Source organism: Merops nubicus, unplaced genomic scaffold (assembly GCF_000691845.1).
Source record: "Merops nubicus isolate BGI_N331 unplaced genomic scaffold, ASM69184v1 scaffold50696, whole genome shotgun sequence".
Taxonomy (NCBI): domain Eukaryota; kingdom Metazoa; phylum Chordata; class Aves; order Coraciiformes; family Meropidae; genus Merops; species Merops nubicus.
Window position 1 is genome coordinate 1 of NW_008616577.1, and position 20,304 is coordinate 20,304.

At 41.2% G+C, this 20,304-nt stretch overlaps 1 protein-coding gene across 1 annotated transcript; it reads right to left on the reverse strand.

Moving 5' to 3' along the window:
- Nucleotides 1–9,880: 9,880 nt before the first annotated feature.
- Nucleotides 9,881–19,951, reverse strand: UBLCP1 (ubiquitin-like domain containing CTD phosphatase 1). Its single transcript, XM_008942858.1, has 10 exons — nt 19,758–19,951; nt 19,258–19,349; nt 18,762–18,847; nt 18,554–18,669; nt 17,323–17,421; nt 16,339–16,376; nt 13,837–13,935; nt 13,275–13,391; nt 12,214–12,341; nt 9,881–10,902 (listed from the first exon to the last, which is right to left on the reverse strand). The coding sequence occupies exons 1-10, from the start codon at nt 19,909–19,911 to the stop codon at nt 10,875–10,877; spliced, it is 957 nt and encodes a 318-aa protein (XP_008941106.1). The 5' UTR covers nt 19,912–19,951; the 3' UTR covers nt 9,881–10,874.
- Nucleotides 19,952–20,304: the final 353 nt, after the last annotated feature.

A 20,304-nucleotide genomic window follows, 5' to 3' on the forward strand; every position in this document is an offset into this window, starting at 1 on the left:
GGCCGTGGGGCTCCCTCTCGTGTCGGCCCGGGGGGATGCTCCGCGCTCGCTCGGCGTGGGGAGGGGCCCCGAACGTCCTCTCTGTGCCCACCTCGGGGAGCAGCTCAGCCCCGCTTTGGGGACTAAAATGCTGCCCTGCGGTCCCGGTGCTCGGCAGGGGTGTGACTTGGCCACAGCTAATTCTACCCGTCAAAATTTTGTTTAAAAAGAGGTGCCCGCGGCAGAGCTGTGCCGTGTGTGGTGACATTATTCACCCTCACAGACTCTGAAGCTGATCAGATTGCAGCATCCGTTCCCTCTGCAGGTTGGGTGTCTGTATTGGGTGATTTTCCTGAGCCTTACGGCTGGCAAAAAATGAGTTACCCTGACACAGCTCCGTGCAGGAAGGCACTGGGAGGTGAAGCTGTCATAGAGAAAGGTTTCTGTGTGTTATTTGTGCCTTGGCTCTCCCTCCTGGCAGCTTTGTCCCCTTCTCCTGAGGCTGCTGTTGGGCCAGGGTGCTCTGAACAAGTTTACCATGCTCCTGCATGGCCCATTACCTCTCATCAAAGAGCTCAGGCACAGGGTGCAGTCTCAGTGTGTTCACTTGATATAACAGATAAAAAGTAGCTCTAATCAATTACTTTCTCGGCCTGAGACTACTCAGATTCCTATCTTCCTTCCCCAGGGTGTACCTCACCACTCCTGCAGACACCAGAGGAAAGTCTTCGGGGGCAGAGAAACGCAGCTGAGATGAACTGGGCTTTGTGCCTCTAGGATTTGGGGAGAGCTTTTCAGTTACTGTTGCTGGATGCAAATATTGAGATTTCGCACCAGTGGTGGGACTCCAGGTGTGATGCACTTGCTTCACTTCTCCACTGAAGCCAGCTGAAGCTTGGACTCTGGCCCTGTGAAGCTCTTTCCATCTGTTCTTGCTACGCCAAAGGAGAAAGCTGCTGCCTGGCCTTGTGTCTGAGCAGGTATGGCACGGCACAGCTGCAGGGGGGTGCAAGCCCCCCCTACCCTACTAGGGTCTCGGAGGACCTTCTGCTACCGAGGGTGCCCTGCTGTTTGCTGTTGTGTTGGTGGCGTGTCCAGGTCCTGCTGTTGGTGTTATCCCTCCGAGGCCTGGCAAGATGCTGCTGCTCCTCTTGTGAGCACACTGCCGAGCGGTGGGGCGGGGGCGAGGGTGCAATACCGGCGCTGGACACTGGATGCTGCCACAGACCGGCTCCGGTCGGCGGTGCTACCGGGGTGATTCGGCGCAGTTCAGCTGAGGGCTCTGGCACCAGGCTGTGATTCTTGCTATGATGGCTTTTTGTGAAGCTCCAGCGCCTGCAGTGTAGTGAGACCTGAACTTCTACCTTCCTAATATATATACACACTAATCTCGATTAAGACCCCTAATATGAGATCAAATCAGATCTCAGGCTGAGAAAACTCAAAGATAAACTTGTTAAAAAAATCAGCATGGTGTATTGCAAGGGACAGACACTTCCAGTGGACTAAATCCCAGGCCCTGTTTTTTGCAAGTCTGGTTAGCCATGTGTTGTGTCACACAAACATTACCCTGGTAGCTCCAAGAGCCTGGCACCTGTCACAGATGCTGAGACAATAACGTGATCCTCCTGCCAAGCTCTGATAACAGCCCTTATTCCTGCTTCCTCCAGTTGCTCCACTTGTGCAAGTGTTGCAGCCCTCCTGTTAACATCAGTCCTGCCTTGGGAGACAGCCCTGCACCCTGGCAAGGAGCTACAAGGTCTTTGTCATAACAGGTGCTGCATCTCCTCTTTGGCTTCTTGGGTAGGGGGCAGAAATCCCAGAAATCAAAACACATGCTTTTGCAGGTACATGTGCTTGTTCTTCCCTGTTTGGCCAAAATCTGCCATCCTCACTGGCACCCCTGAGTTGCAGCAACTGCTCACAGCCTGGTTTTAACATGAAATTTCAGGTGGATGTTTTTTTGCTCACTGCTCCAAGATTTTTGCATGCTGTGGTAACTTACTGCCAGCCTCACTAGCGTGCTTTGGGGAATGGTCTCTGTTCCAGTGTGCACAGCATAAGGCATTGGATGGGCACCTGGAGAGGAGGCTGGGGTGGTGGCAGAAGGAACCATACCCATCCCATCCACATACAGACCTCAGTCATGCTTCGTGAGTCATGGGTGGGGAGCTCACCCTGGAGCTGCAGGGCAGTCTGTCGTATGCATTTGGAAACCTGACAGCAGGCAATAAATTAGCCTTCTCAAGAGTCAGTGGGAGAAGATAGTTCCTGTTCCTCCTGTCTGATCTGGGACTCTGTCCCTGGGTCTGTGGGAAGGTATCAAGTCACTGTTAGCAGGAACAGTTGGTACTTCAGCAGTGCTGAGGACCAGGGAGCTTCCCAGCCCCCATGGACAGGCTGCAAGGGGCACTGGGGTGACCTTGTCCATCACCTAGGGCCGTACTAGCCATGGCTGCTGACCCAAGGACTTGTATTTGCAATGCCAGAGACTTACCACTGACTCCACTACAACTGTAGCTGGTAGGTTTTTAAAACTAGGACTCTGCTGCAGGGCCCTACAACAGCCAATGCAGAACTCCCCTGGTAGAGAAACAGCAGCACAGCTGGGAAGGCTCCTGGGGAGCTGGGCTGCTATTGCTGTCACAAAATGAATAGGTTGGGGGGGGGTGGCAGGGAACCTCTATTGCAAACAGAATACTGGTTAATGTGTTGTAACATACAGCCTGTGTCCTGCTTCTTAATTTGATATTTTTTTATGGTGATCTTGTGAGAAAATACATTAAGGGCAAAGCTATAATAATTTCCTTTCCACTTTCTGGAAGAAGGAAGCCAATGTAGGACAAGGATAAAGGAGCAGATAAAACCACACATACTGTGGTGGGGAGAGCTATTTATGTGGGGGTGCAGATAGCCCTTGGGGTGGAAAAGCTGTTTATCAGCTAAACCTGGAGGGGAAAGCACTGGCATAGCTGCATATACCTTTGTGCCACAGAAAATGTGGAAGCATTTGTTACTCACATAGATTGGGGAACCTTGGTACTTCTTGCAAAAAGTTAAATTCAGAAAGCTGAGTCTCTTGTGGGGCAGTGAAGGTTAGCTGAGCCCACTTGTGTGAGGTTCAGGCTTTCAGCTGTGACCAGTCAAACCTCACCTCCAACTGAAAACAGATCTGTGCTGTTGAGACAGGAGGCATGACACGGTGGAGTTAGAGATGATCCCTAACCCCTGCTCCTAGCAAACAAATGGTCTGTGGTGATGGTACTTTTTAAATGAGAATGAGGTGAAAAGCAATTGAGCTTCCCTGCTGTGCCAGGGCTGTTGCTGCCCTGTTGCTATTGGAGAAGTGATGGAAGTATGAGAAGCAGAGAAAACCATGGGAGTTTCCTCTTTAAAAAGAGGGAATATGTGGTTTAGGGATTGATACGGGGTCAGTGGGAGGATGCCTGGGGTAGAGGAGCAGCCTCGTGGTAAAGCACTGTGCTGGCAAGCAGGGAAGCTGGGCTTCTTGGGGAGGGTGGAGGTGCTCTGTGCCCTTTCAGGCAGTGGTGACCCCAAAGGGTTTTGCTGGATTTTCTATGTTGTAAAGTGAGCAGCTTCACCCAGCACTAAGACTGGGAATCCAAATGAGCAGAAGCCTTCCTGAAGATCAGCCCTAGGGCTTTTTTTGTGGCTGTGGCCTTTCTCTAGCAGTGGGAGAAGGTCTCTGACACTGGATATGCAGATGAAAGCAGACATGATGGTCATGGGGAAATGGATGCCCATGGCACTCTTCCCTAAGACATGACTGTGGGTATGGACCTCTTTGCCCAGCTACTGCATCCCTACAGCATGAGCAGGGGCTGAGGGAAGGCAGGACAGCAGGGACCTGCAGATATTCCTCTAGCATTGCTCTGTTGCTTTCAAGGCACATCTGTGTTGTCTTGAGAAAATCCTGTTGCACCCACATTTTGTTGTGACTTAGGAGCAGGAAAAACAGCACCCATCCATGGGCCAAGGAACAGTTTGGGCAAATACACTTGTGGCTAGGTCCTTGCAGGGCTGGGGAGACCATTTGACACTTTGACTGCATGAACACCCTGCCCAGACATCTCTGCTAGGTAAGATGAGGTCACTCTGTGCTGTCTCCTGCCCCTCTAAAGCTGGTGCAATCTAGCCAGTGCATGTTGGCTCAGCTGGAAGCTTTAGCTCCAAAGCTTCTGTCTGGCTTCCTTCCCAGCCTTTAGCACTTGGCTACAGTGCTTGTCCCATGCCTGGCCAAAGGCTCAAGCCTCTGGAAAGGCAAGGCAAGAAGGGCTGTAAAGCTCAGACAATTCTTGTGGAAGATTGATCAGTACTGGAAACTCTGAACATAAGTGTCCATTGCCTTGCTGAGTGCTTATATAGTTTGAGAATCAAGTGCTGTTGCTAGTTTCTGCCTCGATTCAAGTTTCTTTGGAGGTAATACTGTGATTTTTTTTTTTTCTTTCATAGTTTCTGGAATTGTGCCCTGTACTTGACTGAGTCATGCTCTGTGGATCTGTAATTATCTGTGCTGTCTACATATCCATTAAGGGATTTTATATGTTAATCTCACAAGATCTACTGCTCATTTTGACATTTTCATCTCGCCGGCTGCCCGTAACCTTTGCATGCAATGTGCTGGGTTCACTGCAGGGTGAGCAGAGATGCAGACAGGCATTTCTCCCTAACTCACCCTTATCTCTGACCCCCAGCTGTACAGTCAGGATCCCAACACCCATCTGAGGCTTCTGGACCAGCACTGAGCTGTGGGGCTCTGTGTGTATGTGCTTCAACACATCATTCCAGGCACTGGAGAGTAATGAATGGTTCTGCAACAGTGATGTAAGTTTAGCTGGACAACTATTTTGTAGTATTTCTAAGCTTGAAACGAAACTGTCATATGCCTTGGCCAGGGATTGCTGTAATGAGTGAGTAGCCAGGGATTCAGTTTCATCAGTGACAACAGTGCCGTTGCAATGCTGCATCAGTGCATTTCTGCTTCATAAGACCACAGGTTAGATAGCTTACTAGTTGCAGAACTAAGTCTACCTGAATTTACTTAGGTTTGGCCTGTTCACTTTTTTTTTTTCAGGAGATTGTTTGAAATTTTTTAGTGAACCAAGCAAATTATGTCAGATGAAAGAAATTTGCTTTAGGTTACCTAAATTCTTAATTTAGGACTACTTGAAAGTAGAAATGCACATACAAAAGGCAGTATTTTGATTCTGTTAACTGAAAATTGAGTTCTTTAATTTGCCTGCTTCCTTTCAGCTGTAGCTACCCATTAAATAAAAACCAAAATAGTTTAATTGGACCTGAATATGTTTAACTTGCCATTTTTGGAGGTGAGGATATTGTTCAGATGCAATTACAAACCCAACTGTATCTGAAGCTCAGAATTTCTCTTTTTAGGTGTTAGACACAAATAATTTAGTTTTTAATTCATTACCCTTTACTACAGAAAAAGGCTTTGCAACATACCTGTTATATCCAGTCACATCTGTAAGGCACTAATTGCATTTAAAAAAAAAACCCACACCACTTCATCATTTTCATCTCTGAGGCAGTTTAATGCACTTAACTTTTCCAAAAATGTGCCCATTTTGGTCCTGATTCAAGGAATATCTATCATTAGGACAGCAGAGGGACCTGAAAGTCACACTGGCATCAGCTGCACTTCAAGCATCTCCTTGAAATTCAGCTCATGCTCAGCTGCTAAACTGGTGCTTGTGGTTTTCACTACTCACAAACGTCACGTACCAGTGCATGTCATGAAATACAGACAGACTATAGAAAGCAGGGTAAAGAATTTGGTAAGCTTTGCAAAGTACAATTCCAGAGCCATCTCAGTAGAACAAAGCATTAGCTCAGACTGCTGGAGATGAAAATCCCAATGAAATCTGAAGGTTGAGATGTTTAGCTTGAGCACTGATATTGAACTATGACTTCTTTGACAAGTTCTCATGCAGTTTGACTTGCCTCCCTCTCAAGAGCAGCATAAATAGTGAATCTCACTGTTAAATACCAAATGCTTTGACACCACGGGCGAAGATATTTAGTTGCTAAAAATTTGATGCAATAACCTTAGTGTTTCAAAACACGAAAGTCAAAATACTCCAGGGTGTTGCAAGGGAAAGAGGGGACATCACTTGGGAACAATGACCATGCAGGCTCTGCTCCAGTTCACCCTGTCCCCTTGCACACAGGAGCTGCAGCTGACCCTGGCCCCTGACATGGTGAAAATAAGAGCTGCTCTTTTCTGATCTATATATAAACACCTTGGAAACTGGTGTTGTATGAGCAGAGTGGGTGTGCAATTCTAACTAGACAGCTGAAATGAAAAAAAAACCCCAACTTTCAATCAAGTGTTAGTGATGCACATTGCTGTGCCTGCCACCCCACCAGTGCTGCTAAGAGCATTATGCAAATTGAGAACAAGCTCCCTTTGACTTGTACCCATTATTTCTTAACAGAAAATGAATTGGAGGGAAAACTGTTTGCTAGGAAAGACACAGAAATTAATGGTGTGGCATTGTGTGTGGCAAGGAAGCATGCCAAGCTCTGAACAGACTCCTGAGAACAAAATGAGCATCAAAGTGCTCACAGTATCAAGGAAGCATCAAAGGATCTCTAATGAGCCAACTTCAAAAAATAGGCATAAGTAATGAAGCTCAGGGATGTATGAAAAAGCTTGTCAGTATATAAATAGTTCACTTTTAAATCCTGTCATAAAACACCATCAGAAACAGGCTGATGTATGAATGGTGAAGTTGAGGACTTGTGTGATTACCAGGGACCTAAAAAGGAATTGAGGGTAGCAGTGTAGGGGGTCTGGAGTGGATAATGCAGCTGGGCTGGGAAATGAAGGTCTCAGCTAGAGCCTGCTGTCCCAGAGAGTCAAACGTAGCACTGTATGCTATCGGAGCCCTTCTACATGATCCTCTAGGGAAAGCTAACCCAATGGAAATTCTTCCTCTCTCACCACGAGGTAGTTCCTCCAGCCCCTGAATCACAGAATCCCTTAGGTTGGAAGAGACCTTTAATATCATCAAGTCCAACCATCCTCTGAGTTGCTTATACCTAAAACATGCCCTGATTAGGGAGGAGCCCTCTCAAAGCCCAGATGTCAGTATAGTGCTCTGGTAACTTACGGCTGTCATAAGATATTGCTGAACACTACTTACACAAGAGACACGTAACACTTGAGAGATGTACCTTGTCTTCTGCAGGAGAGAGCTGTATTTTTCTTTAGTCCTGCTATTCTCTCCCTCAACATTTCTTTTTCAGTGGAGTTGTTCTCCATCAATCCCTCTGGCAAAGCACTTCAGCCACCCTACAGTGGGTGCAGCGGTTGCCTGTGCTAATAGCAGCTAGCACCCACCACAGCTGCTGCAATGTCAGTAGCCAAATATCAGAGGATTCTCTGCTCTCTGACTCCTCTTCAGCCAGCATTTCTTGTTCTAAACAACTTTAATGAACCAGGAGAATCGTGTACTTTTCTTTACTCTCTGAAACACAGGTTTTTACCTAGGCTTTGTCTTATTGGTAGAAAGTATTCAGCACTTCTTGCATCAGTCTTAAATACATCCTGAACAGACAGTGGAAAATTGTCTTAAACCCTTTGGCATCCACTTGCTGTCAGTCGAATGTCAGGCTGGGAATAAAAATTGGCAAGTAGCTGTAGATTTCACAGTCATGCAGCAGGATTTGTGGAGCTGAATTTGCAGTTCGGCTCTTGGCTTCAGCTGTCACTCCATGTACCTCCAGTGATGAGCATTCACGCCACAGTGAGGCATTAGAGTTGTCAGATACCCAGAGCTTACAGAAATAACTTCATTTTGAAGTGGACTGTCTCTTTCGGTATGAATAGACAGAACAACATACAAAATACTTGACATGTACTAGGAGCTCAGTACAGTCTCTGAAATGAATAAAATTAGAAAACTTCAGATTCCATTTAATGCTTCTGCAAAGTTTCACAGAACAGTAAATTATGAGCTCTATAATTAAGCCACACACTCCCTCTCTCTTGATTATGCTTTAATCCTGTTTCTTTCAATAGATCATTGATCAAATACTTCTCAGGGACCTCAATATAGTCTAAAAGGAAAATGTTAACTGGGAATAAGGCTTTAAAGTTTGCTGTTGACAAGTTATTCCCAAGGCTCAACTACACTTTGGGAATAAAAGTAGGTGAAAACTGCCATCCCTACCAAAAAAGAGAAACAAAAAGTCATCAGAGATGTTTTCCTCCAAACTTACAAGGAACAAATGTATTATTTTGGGACTAAACAGAAAAGTAGCCATTTATCCTTGCAGTTATACTAAATGTTGGCTCTTTGGCACAGAATCATACTGTATGTATAGCTCAGAAGAGTCACATAGTACAAACATGAGCTGAAGGTCCCCCGGCAGTGGTTAAAGGGGAGCATGCAGACTTGGCCACTCTGTGACCTTCCTGAGCACCTGCAATCCCTCTATAAGGGATGTCAGATCATCCCAGCCTCTTCCCTCCAGCATCTGACTATGGAGTTGTCTCTGAACCCACTGATATCACCTGCCTCCACTACAAACTGCAGAACAGTTTCAGGAGACTGCTACCTGCTGCTCTTAATTTTAAGCAATTCTCCTGTTTGTTTGGGTGACCCCTCATCTGAGTATTGTGGGATTTAGTGAATGTCAGTCTTCAGCTTGCCTTATCCACAGCTTCATGATTTTATAAGACTCAACCATGCCTACAGCATTTTTAGAAGGTAGCCAGTAAAATACAAAGGCTTCTTCCAAAAGAAAAGCTAAAAAATGCAAGTTGCAAGAGAAGTCTTCAAACATAAAATATAAGGGAAAAAACATTAGTCATAAAAGACATAAAGCCTTGTTAGAAACAGCTATGTGTTACCATCATATTGAGATCATACTCTCACATATTCCACTTCAGTTTATGAAATATTTGAACAGGAAGTGCACATCTATTTCAGATCAGCAAATATTCTGAAATCCTGGGATGAAACCCTAGTGACATTGAAATTAAAAAATCAATATAATTTAATTATTCCTTTTACAAAGCAAAAGAAAGGAGGAAGGAATCCTTGTTCACTAGAAAGAAGGAACCACCTGTTCACTTCTGGGAAACTGCTAGAAAATTTCTGTTTGTATGCCAGCTTCTAGCAAAAAAGCTATGGGCACATAATTAAATGCATTCCCTTGGTTCCATTTTCTGTCTGACTAGCATCATAAACTCTGTGGGTGACTGAAGTGCAATGCCTTGACTTCTTTCAATTGTTTAATTTGGAAGGTATTCTATACCAGTGCTGGAATATCATAGAGAATATGGTATTCTGCATCAGATAGCAGTCATACATTCCAGTACCTATGCTACTGCACCCTTCTAGGGAAAGGATTGCTGTTCTCACCCCAGGGGCTACATCTGCACTGCACGTATGTGAGGGAGTCAGGCTTCTAGTTCAGAAATCGGCTCTAGGAGACAAAACTTCTGAAATCCACCCTCCACACTTACCTGAAACAAAGATTTTTATGCGTCAGGTTTCTGGTTTACTAGTTTAAAACACAGCTTGGGCTGGCAGTAAACCACAAAGAGCAGAGGATGAGAAACTATATTTTCTGACAGGTCACTGAGCCGGAGCTTAACATGCTCATCTTAACAGCTCATTTGTGTCTGCTGTCCTGACGTGCTGACATTTGCTGTCAAGGCTCCTTCCTGGGCAGTGAGGTGCTTCGCCACTCAGCACCACTGCCTTGATCTGCAGCAGCACATACCACTCTCCTACTTAACTACTGACACAAGATCAGTCCAAAGAAACACCCCAACAAATCAAAATGAAGATTATTGATGGCTTCTCTACTATGGAAACTAGATATTTAAGGCATCGCAGGACACAAATTATGAAAAAGGTATTTATTATTTACACAACTGCTATAGTTCCTTAAGAACAATATATACCATTTTTATTTGAAAGGGTCAGTCTTCTTTCAAATACATGAACTGCATAATGCACAAGTGTTGGTAATGCCAAACAGCAGTCACATCACACTTCTATAGTGCAGGCATAAGCAGCGCAAGTAGATGATATTTTAAGAACAGTATGGCTGAATATTGTATTTAAACACAGTGTTTGCACTTTGACAAGATTTAGCTAGAAGAGAACAAGGGTTTTGTTCATGCTTTGTTAGGAATGTGACTTTCCCATCTGAGGTTTAAACCCTTTATCTGACACATGAGGATTTTTCAGGCAGACTGCTTTTTGCTTACCAGATAAGAGTGGGTCTCTCTCCCTCCAACTTCCATCTTTTGTTTTCCAGTAAACACTGCTTTATAGTACAAGTTCACACACTGGGGTAAATTTGCCACAGAGGTGGTACCTTCCCATTTTACTGTCTTGCACAGAGAAACACTGACATACTAATACATACCAAACTTAGACAACTTGTAATTTATAGACTTAAATAGTGGAATGGGAGAGGGAGACTGTTTCTAAAGATGGAGGGAGTAGAGGGCTTATACAATTCATACACTGCCAAGGTTGGCTCCTTACTCAACTTTTTTGGTCTAAATATTTTTTTCCTAGTTTCAGAATGGTTTTGGTCTTTAATGGTTATGGTTGTACTTCGGCAGCAAAGGAAAGAATTTTTAGTAACACTAGAATTGAATGCAAAAAAAGTAACTGACTCGTTTCTCCTGCTTTGAGCTTATTGCTGTGATCTTGAAAACAAACAAACAAAACAAACCCACAACCAACCAACTGGAAGACCAAGTATAGCAGTCATTCTGGCATTGGATCCAGTGTCCAGCACTATTATACTCTAGTGTAAAAGCAAGGAAAAGTCCAATGATCTTAATGTTCCCTTCAATTCAGTGCCACACAATTTTATTAGTGCTATTGTCCTTGCTTCTTTGAAAGATACCTGAAAGAAACAAAAGTACAGTTCTTCACAAAATAAGAAGTAGGCACAAATATGTCTAGTATCTTTTATAAACTCAGAGTATGAATCTGCTTTCTTTTCTCACTAGCATATTAAAAATCAGAAATGTGATCAATGCTACTTATGATTTTGATTTCAACATTTCCTTTCAATTCCATGATAGGTTATCTTACAGTAATTCAAAGTCATAATAGACTTTTTAAACAAATGGGAGAAAGGAAAAAGAAACATGTTTTATTCTAAGAGGGTGAAAATTACATCAGCTGGAAAAGTAGCCTTTATATCCTTTAGGATAAAAAGGCTTGTTAGATATGTCACTACTTCAAAACATTCAAGACTTCAATGAACAGTCAACCAGCATAACCTGCAAAAACCAGCTCTCCACTAGCTTCTTCAGAGAATCTGAGTTACTCCAAAGTGCTTGTTTCTGGATCTCATAGTTCTCTTATCACTACAGCTGGAGCAATCTGGCCACATGGCGACGTTGAAGTCTTGACAAATGCTCTACAAAAAAACCTGACAGTGTGAAATATCTAGGGAACTTCACTGCTTTTAAAGTATAACATTCGGACTTCTTGTTCTGATCAGAAACAAGAAAAACTACCAAATTGGCAAGCTGTTATTTTAAGCACTGAATTTTTTTTTTATTAGCATATTACAGACTTCTTTTTTTCACTTATATTGAAACTTCAAGCTGCTGCATAAAACCATTAAGAAGAATTTTGCCCAAACATTTCAGCTAATCATTCTCTTGCAAGAATTAGGGTGCCAATTGGTGCCCTAAGCATTTGGAAAACTCTAGTTCATAACACAGTAACTTACAGTTCAGAGTCAATGAGTACTGTAATACCACACAACTTGAACAGCACCTGAGAACCACACTCTAACCCCCCAAACCTCTGAGGCAACCACCAGAAAAGTTGCCTTGTAACAAAGGACTTGAGATCTGAACTGATAGGCTAATTTTGTAGAGGTGGAGAGACTTCCAGGGACTAGGTTCCTTCAAAAATTCTTTTCCCTTTAGGGAACATAATTGCTTCATTAAAAATTATCAGTTGTCCTGAATACTGGAAGTATGAAAAAAAAAAAGTCCTTTCTGTCAAAATCTTATCATTTTAAGGAAACAGCCCAAACATATTATTAAAAATTCTGCTCAAACTAAAGGACCTGCATAACTCTAAGTGATGTCAAAGTTCATCAGCTCTATTGTTTCTGGTCTTTGTACTGATGACCTCAAGCAAAACACAGTAGGGTCCGAGACAGAAGGAAAAAAGATTTTGACTTTGTTCTTACCTTTCCCAGTGTTTGTGATTCAGCTCCAGAAAGTCATCTAATTTTGCTATTTCTTTGAGGTATTGAGTGAGCTTGAGAAGCTCCTTGTCTTTATCCCGATTTAAATGTGCTTTCATAAAGGGCCTTATCTATACAAAATAAATAAACTGGGTATAACCATTTGCTCAAAATAAGAAACACATCTGACTCTCCATCATTAATCACCTAATTAAGATACGTTTTTGGTACTACGTGAAGTTAGACCTTCTCTTAGGTAAGAGGAAGAAAGACCTTTTCCATCAGTGGCCACATCCAACTTGTCTTGTTATTTGTGCAAACTGGACTGTAGGGTTTTGCTGTGCATGCTCACCAGAAAGAAAGTTATTTTGTCTTGCACTTCCTCAAGCCTTCCCCTCCCAGTCAGACAGAATGATAAAATGATCTGGAATGAACAGCCACATTGCCTAACGTGACTTCATAGACCTTTCTGCAGGAGATACAAGGGGGTTTCATCTCTGCTTTAGGACTTGGTGGCATCACTGGAACCAGATGCTTTTTTTCAACAGAAAGCTTTTGAGTCCTATCAATAGCTTCTGTGAAGAAATGTCAGATACAAAACTTATCTAATGACTGCTTTCAGCTTGGAATGCATTATACCTGTGCCTTTAGTGATTCAACATTCCTGTCTGCAGCTCTGTTAACAGCTTGACAAAGATCTTTTAAATCTGAGCTAGAGAGAATTCTCTGGATAATCCTCTCCCAGAGATATTTTTTGCTATTCCTGATTCTCTTGACACTGTTCGGTTCCAATTAACATCATCTTGCTAGATCTCATCATGATTTAATTGGTTTTGGTACCATCTTAAAAGTTCATTTAATACTGAAACAAAACTTACTTAATACTACTATTAGGGAAATACTAGTCCAGACAAATGGCACTCTCAATTAAAAAAATGTAATAAAATATGCATCTCTGCTAGTTAAGAATAGCCTTTCTTCATGATATAGTAAAGAGGTATGAGGAAGTACTACTTGAAGTATAAGAAAAAGTAGTAATAAATGAAAATTCCAGTTAAAGTTACCTTGAGTCCATTTTGTGGATTCATTAGGAAGTTCCGGCCAATATCATCAAACATAATTGTATTTTTTTTGCTGTAATATTCTGAAAACTTTCCCCAGATAACACCAAGAGGCTTCACCTGCAAAAATAACACGTACAAGGTACCTGAGGTAAATCAGACTGTATGCATGAGATGAAAATACCAGTCTATAGGAACTGGAGTCCAAACGTGAATGGACACTTGTATTCTTTTGCTGAAAAATCAGCAGGTAGTTGGGCTTTAATAAGGGAAGAGATGTGAAAGTGTAACATATTAAATAACACCTCTCCAAGAGAACCCTTCTCTTGGTACTAAATTTTCTTGCAAAAGTCATCTATTTGATTCGAAAACAGTATCATCCAAATGTTCTACTGAGAACATTAATAGAGAATTTCAGTACAGAAGAAAACCCAGTCTGTGCTTCCAAGATTCATACAGTTTTCTTGCATGAAAACTCCAGCAAAAAATTACTGTTGAATATTTTAAAGGGGTATGATAACATGCCAGTTGAATGTAGAAAATGATCAGGAAAAGAGGTACTTACATCGATGAGTCCTCTTCTAGGGGTGTGCACTGTTATCATGGCAGCACTGTCCAACATGAAAGTTATCTTGTAGTTGGCATTGGTACTCACTCCAAGCTCCTGCACCACAGAGATTTATTATTAAAGCTTCTAATTATGACAGTTTTACTGCTGTACAACTGGAATCACAATTAAAACACATTGTGTATCAAAGGCTGAGCTGCTGAGGATTACCAGAGACACACTAAAAATAGGCATCTGAGGGGTTTAAAATATTTTTTATGCAATGAGAATCATAAAAGTACACCAATCTGCCAAGAGAAAAAAAGCTAACAGGAATTTACTTTGGCAGTGTTTACTATCAGAAACTTTACAACTTATGTTTGTGTAAAATCAAAGCAACTTTGCAGAAAAGGCAAAATACAGACAGGTCTTGCCCAGACCTTCATGCATCATCTTCTGCAAGTTCTACATGCCTCAACTTTACTGACTATCTACAGGAAGGACAGCAACCCTGTCCTGTCTGCTGTTTGTTCCTTTCAGTAAGTTGCAACAAACTAAAGCCCAATCAAAGATGAAATATATACATCAACAGTTCATTGTTACCATTTCCTCCTACACATGTCCAAGGCAGCCAAAGTTAGTCAGAGATCTGTCAGTTTGCCTTTTAAAGGTGTGCTAGCTCCTGAAATAGACTCTAATGAAAACATCCTTTTTAGAAACAAAACCCTGTTGACTAGATGAGAAAGCATAATTTCCATTTCAAATCCTTTCCAAAGCTGAAAAGTAATAACAAAATCTGCTGACAGGGTGTAACATAGATATTGCTGACAATTTCTGGTGTGTGCAACAGTAGAAATATGCAAAGCTATATAACAAGAAGAAAATATCCACTGTAACAGCTCTTGCAAATATCCAGTCACACTTAACTGTTCTATTTTTATAACAGAAAAATGAATCTTGCAAACAAAAAGTGCTACCTACCTGGGTCATGTCCTGTTAAACTGAAAAAACTAGCTGTTCCAGAATGCTTGATTTCCAGGCATAAACAGATGGTAAATGAGAGATTAAACTTGCCTGTCTGATACTCCCTTCTTTTTAATGCTGCTCCTGCCTTGTAGTTTAAAACTAGAACTTTAATGCAAAGTATTGCTGGGATCATTGTTCCCTGACAACAAGTGAAACTTTTAGAGGTGAGCACCTCTGGTGTTATCAGTTTAGGCAGAAACAGTGGTTGGCATCTAGTGGAATCTTAAGTGATCAAGATCCTGTGGTAGACATAGAAAGGCTGTGATTCAGTGACATATGAAAGGGCTGGAAAGGTGACCTGGAAATGCAGAAAGGTGACCAGTGCAGGGGAAACAGCCCAATTTTGAACAATGGTTTTCACGAGATTGAGTTGGAGCACTCCACTGACAGACACAATCTAAACAGAGAAGTAACACTGCCACAAGCAGGGCAATGTTTGCAAGGCTCAATACTGATTTTACTGGTGCTAGCTCCACTTCGTACATCTGATTAAAGGTTCTCATTTCTGAGGTTGCTCTGAGGCCGTTTTGTTTGGAAAAATTGTACTGCTTCATTATTTTGCACAAGAGAAGGCTGGAAAATGTGCTTTGCTCTGTTAAAGCCTGAAAAAAAAAGTGGAGAGAGAAATGACACTGGAATGGACTGCCCAGGGAGGTGGTGGAGTCATCATCCCTGGAAGTGTTCAAAAAACAAGTGGATGTGGCACTTGAGGCTATGGTCTAGTGGTTAGGGAAATGTTGAGAGGAAGGTTGGACTTGCTGATCCTCGAGGTCCTTTCCAACCATGGTGATTCTATGACTCTAAATGCTTAAATTTGGAAAAGTTTTCCCTGAAAAGGGAACAAGCTTCGATTTATAAGCACAAAGAAAAAACCAAACCCACCATCCAAACATAGAGCAATTCTTAGTAAGCTCATTAGATTTACAGCTAAGCCTGACTGTAAATATGTTTACTGCTAGGTCAGCTGTGCAAAACTGGCTAGTTGCCTGATTTAGGTACAGAAGAAACCAGGACTGAAAAAGCTCTTACGGATGTTTTAATAAGGCAGAGGAAGCAACAGAGCCACACAGCTGCAAGAGGTACAAGAGACATATGAAAAGAGTATCCTCTTGATAACCTCTTCCAACCTGCTACATCTGTTTGCTCCTTTAAAAAAAAAGTTGGTATGACTACTTGAAGACTAGAACTCTATAATTAGAAGTAAGATGAAAGCAACTATGAAGGTTGCACAACTAATGTAAGTTTCAGCAGGTACTCACTTGTGTAGTTCTGCTAAATTTAGCACCTACTGCTGATAGTTTGTGTGGAATTCTAAAATTACGTTTCATCTGGTTTTGTGACAACGATAAAGTGACCATGAAGACTTAAAAACTCATGTTTTGATGCATACAACCTTTCCAGCTGCTGACCCTCTCTGTAATGCTGAGCATGAGTCCAACTCTAAGAACAGCTAGGCAGGCTAGAAACAAATTTCATATTTTCAGAAAAACTTACTTTCATTTTAGCTTCAATCCACTTCATATTAGTAGCAGCTGAAACAAAAAGGAGTAAACAGAAAGAGTACTTTAAGAAAATGAGTCATTGACAGGCAAAAAAAGAAACAAGGAAAGAATATAAGAAATTTTTACAGATATAACCATCCTTGTCACAGTTTTCAGGGTTCATTGCCTTGAAGACAGCCTTCCTTCATGGAAATTTATGAAACCTTACTTTTCAAATGAACAGCTAGATACAGCACTGCATACACTGAAACCATTTTCTAGATCAGCTGTTACAGAACAACAGTCTGCAGGACCAAAAGAAGTGGGCTACGCCTGCTTTGAGGAGCCACAGTGTCTGTGCAGGATTTTCTCCTGGAAGCAATGATAAGAATACATAAAGCCTGGAAAAGACAAAGTGTCATCGTTGCCCACTGATGTAAAAATACATGGTAACTATTCCAGACTATGAAAAATAAATTTTGTAGTACAGATTGAATATGGTTTAAACCCTGCACTGGCTAAAGTCTGTTCTCCAGCTGTGGAACAGGAAGTGAAAGAGCAGACAAAGGCAAACGAGCGACCATCCCTGCAGACAGGAGAGTTTGGTTCATTTGGCAGTTCACTGCTTATTGTCTGGATGGAGATTATTTGTAAAGATAGCTATCAGTGTTTGAATGATGATTATGCAATTTTGTTACTTCAAACACTTGTTTGTTTGTATAAAGCAACACCCAGTAAAGCAATATTGAGCTTTATATTGTTACAAGAGCCATTCATGTGAGCAATATGCAGTGGTTTTTCACAGAAGAATTACTACTCTTCTAAAATAGGTTTAATACTGTGTGAACATTTCTGCTGAATGTATTACAGCTAAGCATTCATGTACTGTTTTAGATCTTGTGATTCACACTAAAAAGCAATATAAAACCCTCCCATGTGGAGTCTGCTCTGAATGACAATTGACAATAAATTTTTAGGTATTGAGTATAAAACTTACACCAAATTACAATATCATAATCCTCATATGCAGATGTCAGAAATTCATGAAGATATGGCCTCATCAGTTCTACCCCAGTTTCAGCACATGATCTGTGGTCTAAAAAGAATATTAAGGGATAAGCAACTTATCATTAAAGTTAAATTATTAACATCCAGTCTGATTTTCCTATCTACCCAGAGTTCTGACAAGTTTCCTGAGGGAAGTAGGAGGTCACTTTAATATCATGAATGAATTCATAACAATAAACATTCCCATTTTAAAAGTGAAGAGAAGAAGCAGAGGCGATATTTATCTGTTGATCCTTGCAGGTATTTGAGAACTTAGCTAATAATTAAATCAGAGCTCTGTGGGTCTGAATACCTTTGAGGACTCAGGCCAGATACTTCACCTGTTCACCTCAGCAATTTTGTAACAGCCCAGATGTGAAACAGGTTCCTTCAAACCTAGTCCAGAGAACTTTGTGAAGCTATATCAAGTTTAATTCAGCCATGCAAATGTTGGCTGTTCCAACAAGAAAACTGCTGTCAAATTCTGCTAGCAGACCTCTAAATAAAAATGTTAAACTCAATAATCATTTGAATTTTGATCTCAGACTGTAAGCAAATCTCACTAAAATGGAAAACTATGGAAGAGGAATAAGGCAAGTTACTATTTACTGTTTATAGTCAAGCTGCTATGACACACCTACGTCCCAGAAAATTAAATCAGAAGGAAAATTCTGTCTTTCAGAAAAACCAGTCTGACAATTTTCAAGTAAAACATATTTTTGTGCATGTTTAGTAACAGCCTGGAAATAAAATTTGAAGCTATTCTCCCATAGTCCCCAAAAGTGAAATAAACCAGGTACAGACAGATTATTTTCAGTATCTTGCCCTGTAACAGTGATGTCCATGATACAAGTTGTTCAAGAGAAAGATTTTTTGGATAGAACACTAAATTACTACTTTATGTTGTCTTGCAGAAAGTAAATAGTTGCTGCACTAAAATCAACACTATGCAACACTTAAAGCTCAATGCTTTTTAAAGTGTGAGTGTCTTCTCATAGAAGACTCTTCTCATGAAGAGTCTTCGCAGAAGTCTTCTCATGAGAAGACCGTCACACATTACAAAGCAGAAATTATATTACATAGCAAAGTTCCCCAAGTAGGTTTGTAAAGCAAAAATAAAGAACTGGTAAAGAAACTGACCTCTTAAATAAACAAAAAAGACAAGTTGCATAAAATCTCACCAAATAGTGTATAATCCACATCTAGCACCAGCAGCTTTTTTCCTTCTCTAGGAGGATTCAGAATTTCCACTTTGTATTCTTTAACTCTGCGGGAAATTTTTAGTAGATTTTCTTCCCTAATGTAACAGTGCAAAAAGTTACAGTTAATTAAAATGCATACTTGTACAGTCAGTATCAGGAATGTTTTTTAATAGCTAAAACTCCTGACCTATTTTCTACTTCCACAACTTCCTCTTCAATATCAAAGTCATTGACAACATCATCATTATCAGGAGGTGGCCCAAGGACATCTTCCTGGAGGAATAACAATCAAAGATAACGAGGATGACTGAAGGAAAATAACAATGGATAGCAAGTTTCTGTTCCTGCACATTACAGGAAAAAAAATACTATTTAACCAAAATGATTCCTTTACTCGTGGAAAGAGTTATTAAAATATACTGATCAGATCTGAGAAGTCAGTGAATGTCATAATAATAGGTTTGTACTTTAAGTCCAGAATAACACGGGACCTTCATGAATACACTATGGGAGTTCTGAAGAAAAGCTTACTTTACATAGAAAAATAAATGCCAACAGAAATCCACTGTACTATTATTTTTCAAATGATTACTGCAATAGTCAAAATTTAAATTTGCCATGAGGAGACTTAGATGTAAAAGCATCTTCTGCTGTTCAAGCTGATAAACAAGTAAAATATTTACCAAACTTTCCTCACGAGTGCCCATCATCATAATTTTAGTATTTGGTTTCAACTTGAGAGCTCCAAGCTTAACATCATCATCTGCAGGTTTGCCTGTAATGCAAGTAATTTTTTTTACTGGGGTAGAGAGATTTTAGCAAACTGTCCAGACATTTCATGCTTAATTGAAATAAGCTACCCACCAAGCACTGGAATACCCCAAGCTGTATTATCGTCCTCTTCCAAGTACAAATAAATAATAATTGCTTGGCTGGCTAGCAGCAATTTAACCTTTTTTAACAGGCGTTTGCCACACTTCCATGTTGTCCATTAAAAAATGAGCAGGTAGATGTATCAATAATAAAAAATATCCAGTGACATATAAAATTTCTATGTTCATCCAAAAGCTACATCTGGGAAGCGAATGTTCTGTTAGTATTCATATTCTGGCTAGATTTAGAGGATGTTCATCCATAAACACCTCAGGCCCATCCACAACAAATAATAAATATGAATAGTTACCCTTCATTTTAAGTCCAAGTAGTTTTTGACGCTCTGGTAACACTCCAGTAAGGCCTTTAAGAGACTGCTTCAGATCCAGCACTGTGTCTTCTTCTGATAGTGAGGTTATTGTATACTCCTGTCCACCCCATTTTATTATGAGAGAGAGAGACATCCTTGAAGCATATGTTCCCTATTATTTCTGAAAAAATCTGCTGCAGAAAGAAAGTACAATGACCACGTAAGGAAGAAAAAGGAGAATTGCTCTTTTCAGAAGACAAACCCTACAGTTTAAAGTATTTTTGATTTTTTTATTATATCACACATCAAAGAGCTGTTTGTTTTGCATGAACAGAGGATAAATGTGTTGAGAAAATGTTGAAACTAGGGGAGAAAGAGCAGTGCTAAAACTGGGGCTCTGAGTTCTGCTTCAGCATAGTTAGCAATGTCACATTCAGTGCTTGCTCCAGCACATGCTCTCTTGCTGCCTGCCCTGTGCAGGTACAGCCCAGTGGCTGCACAGCCAGCACCCCAGCAGAGGACTGCAGTGTCAGAAAAGTCACTTCAA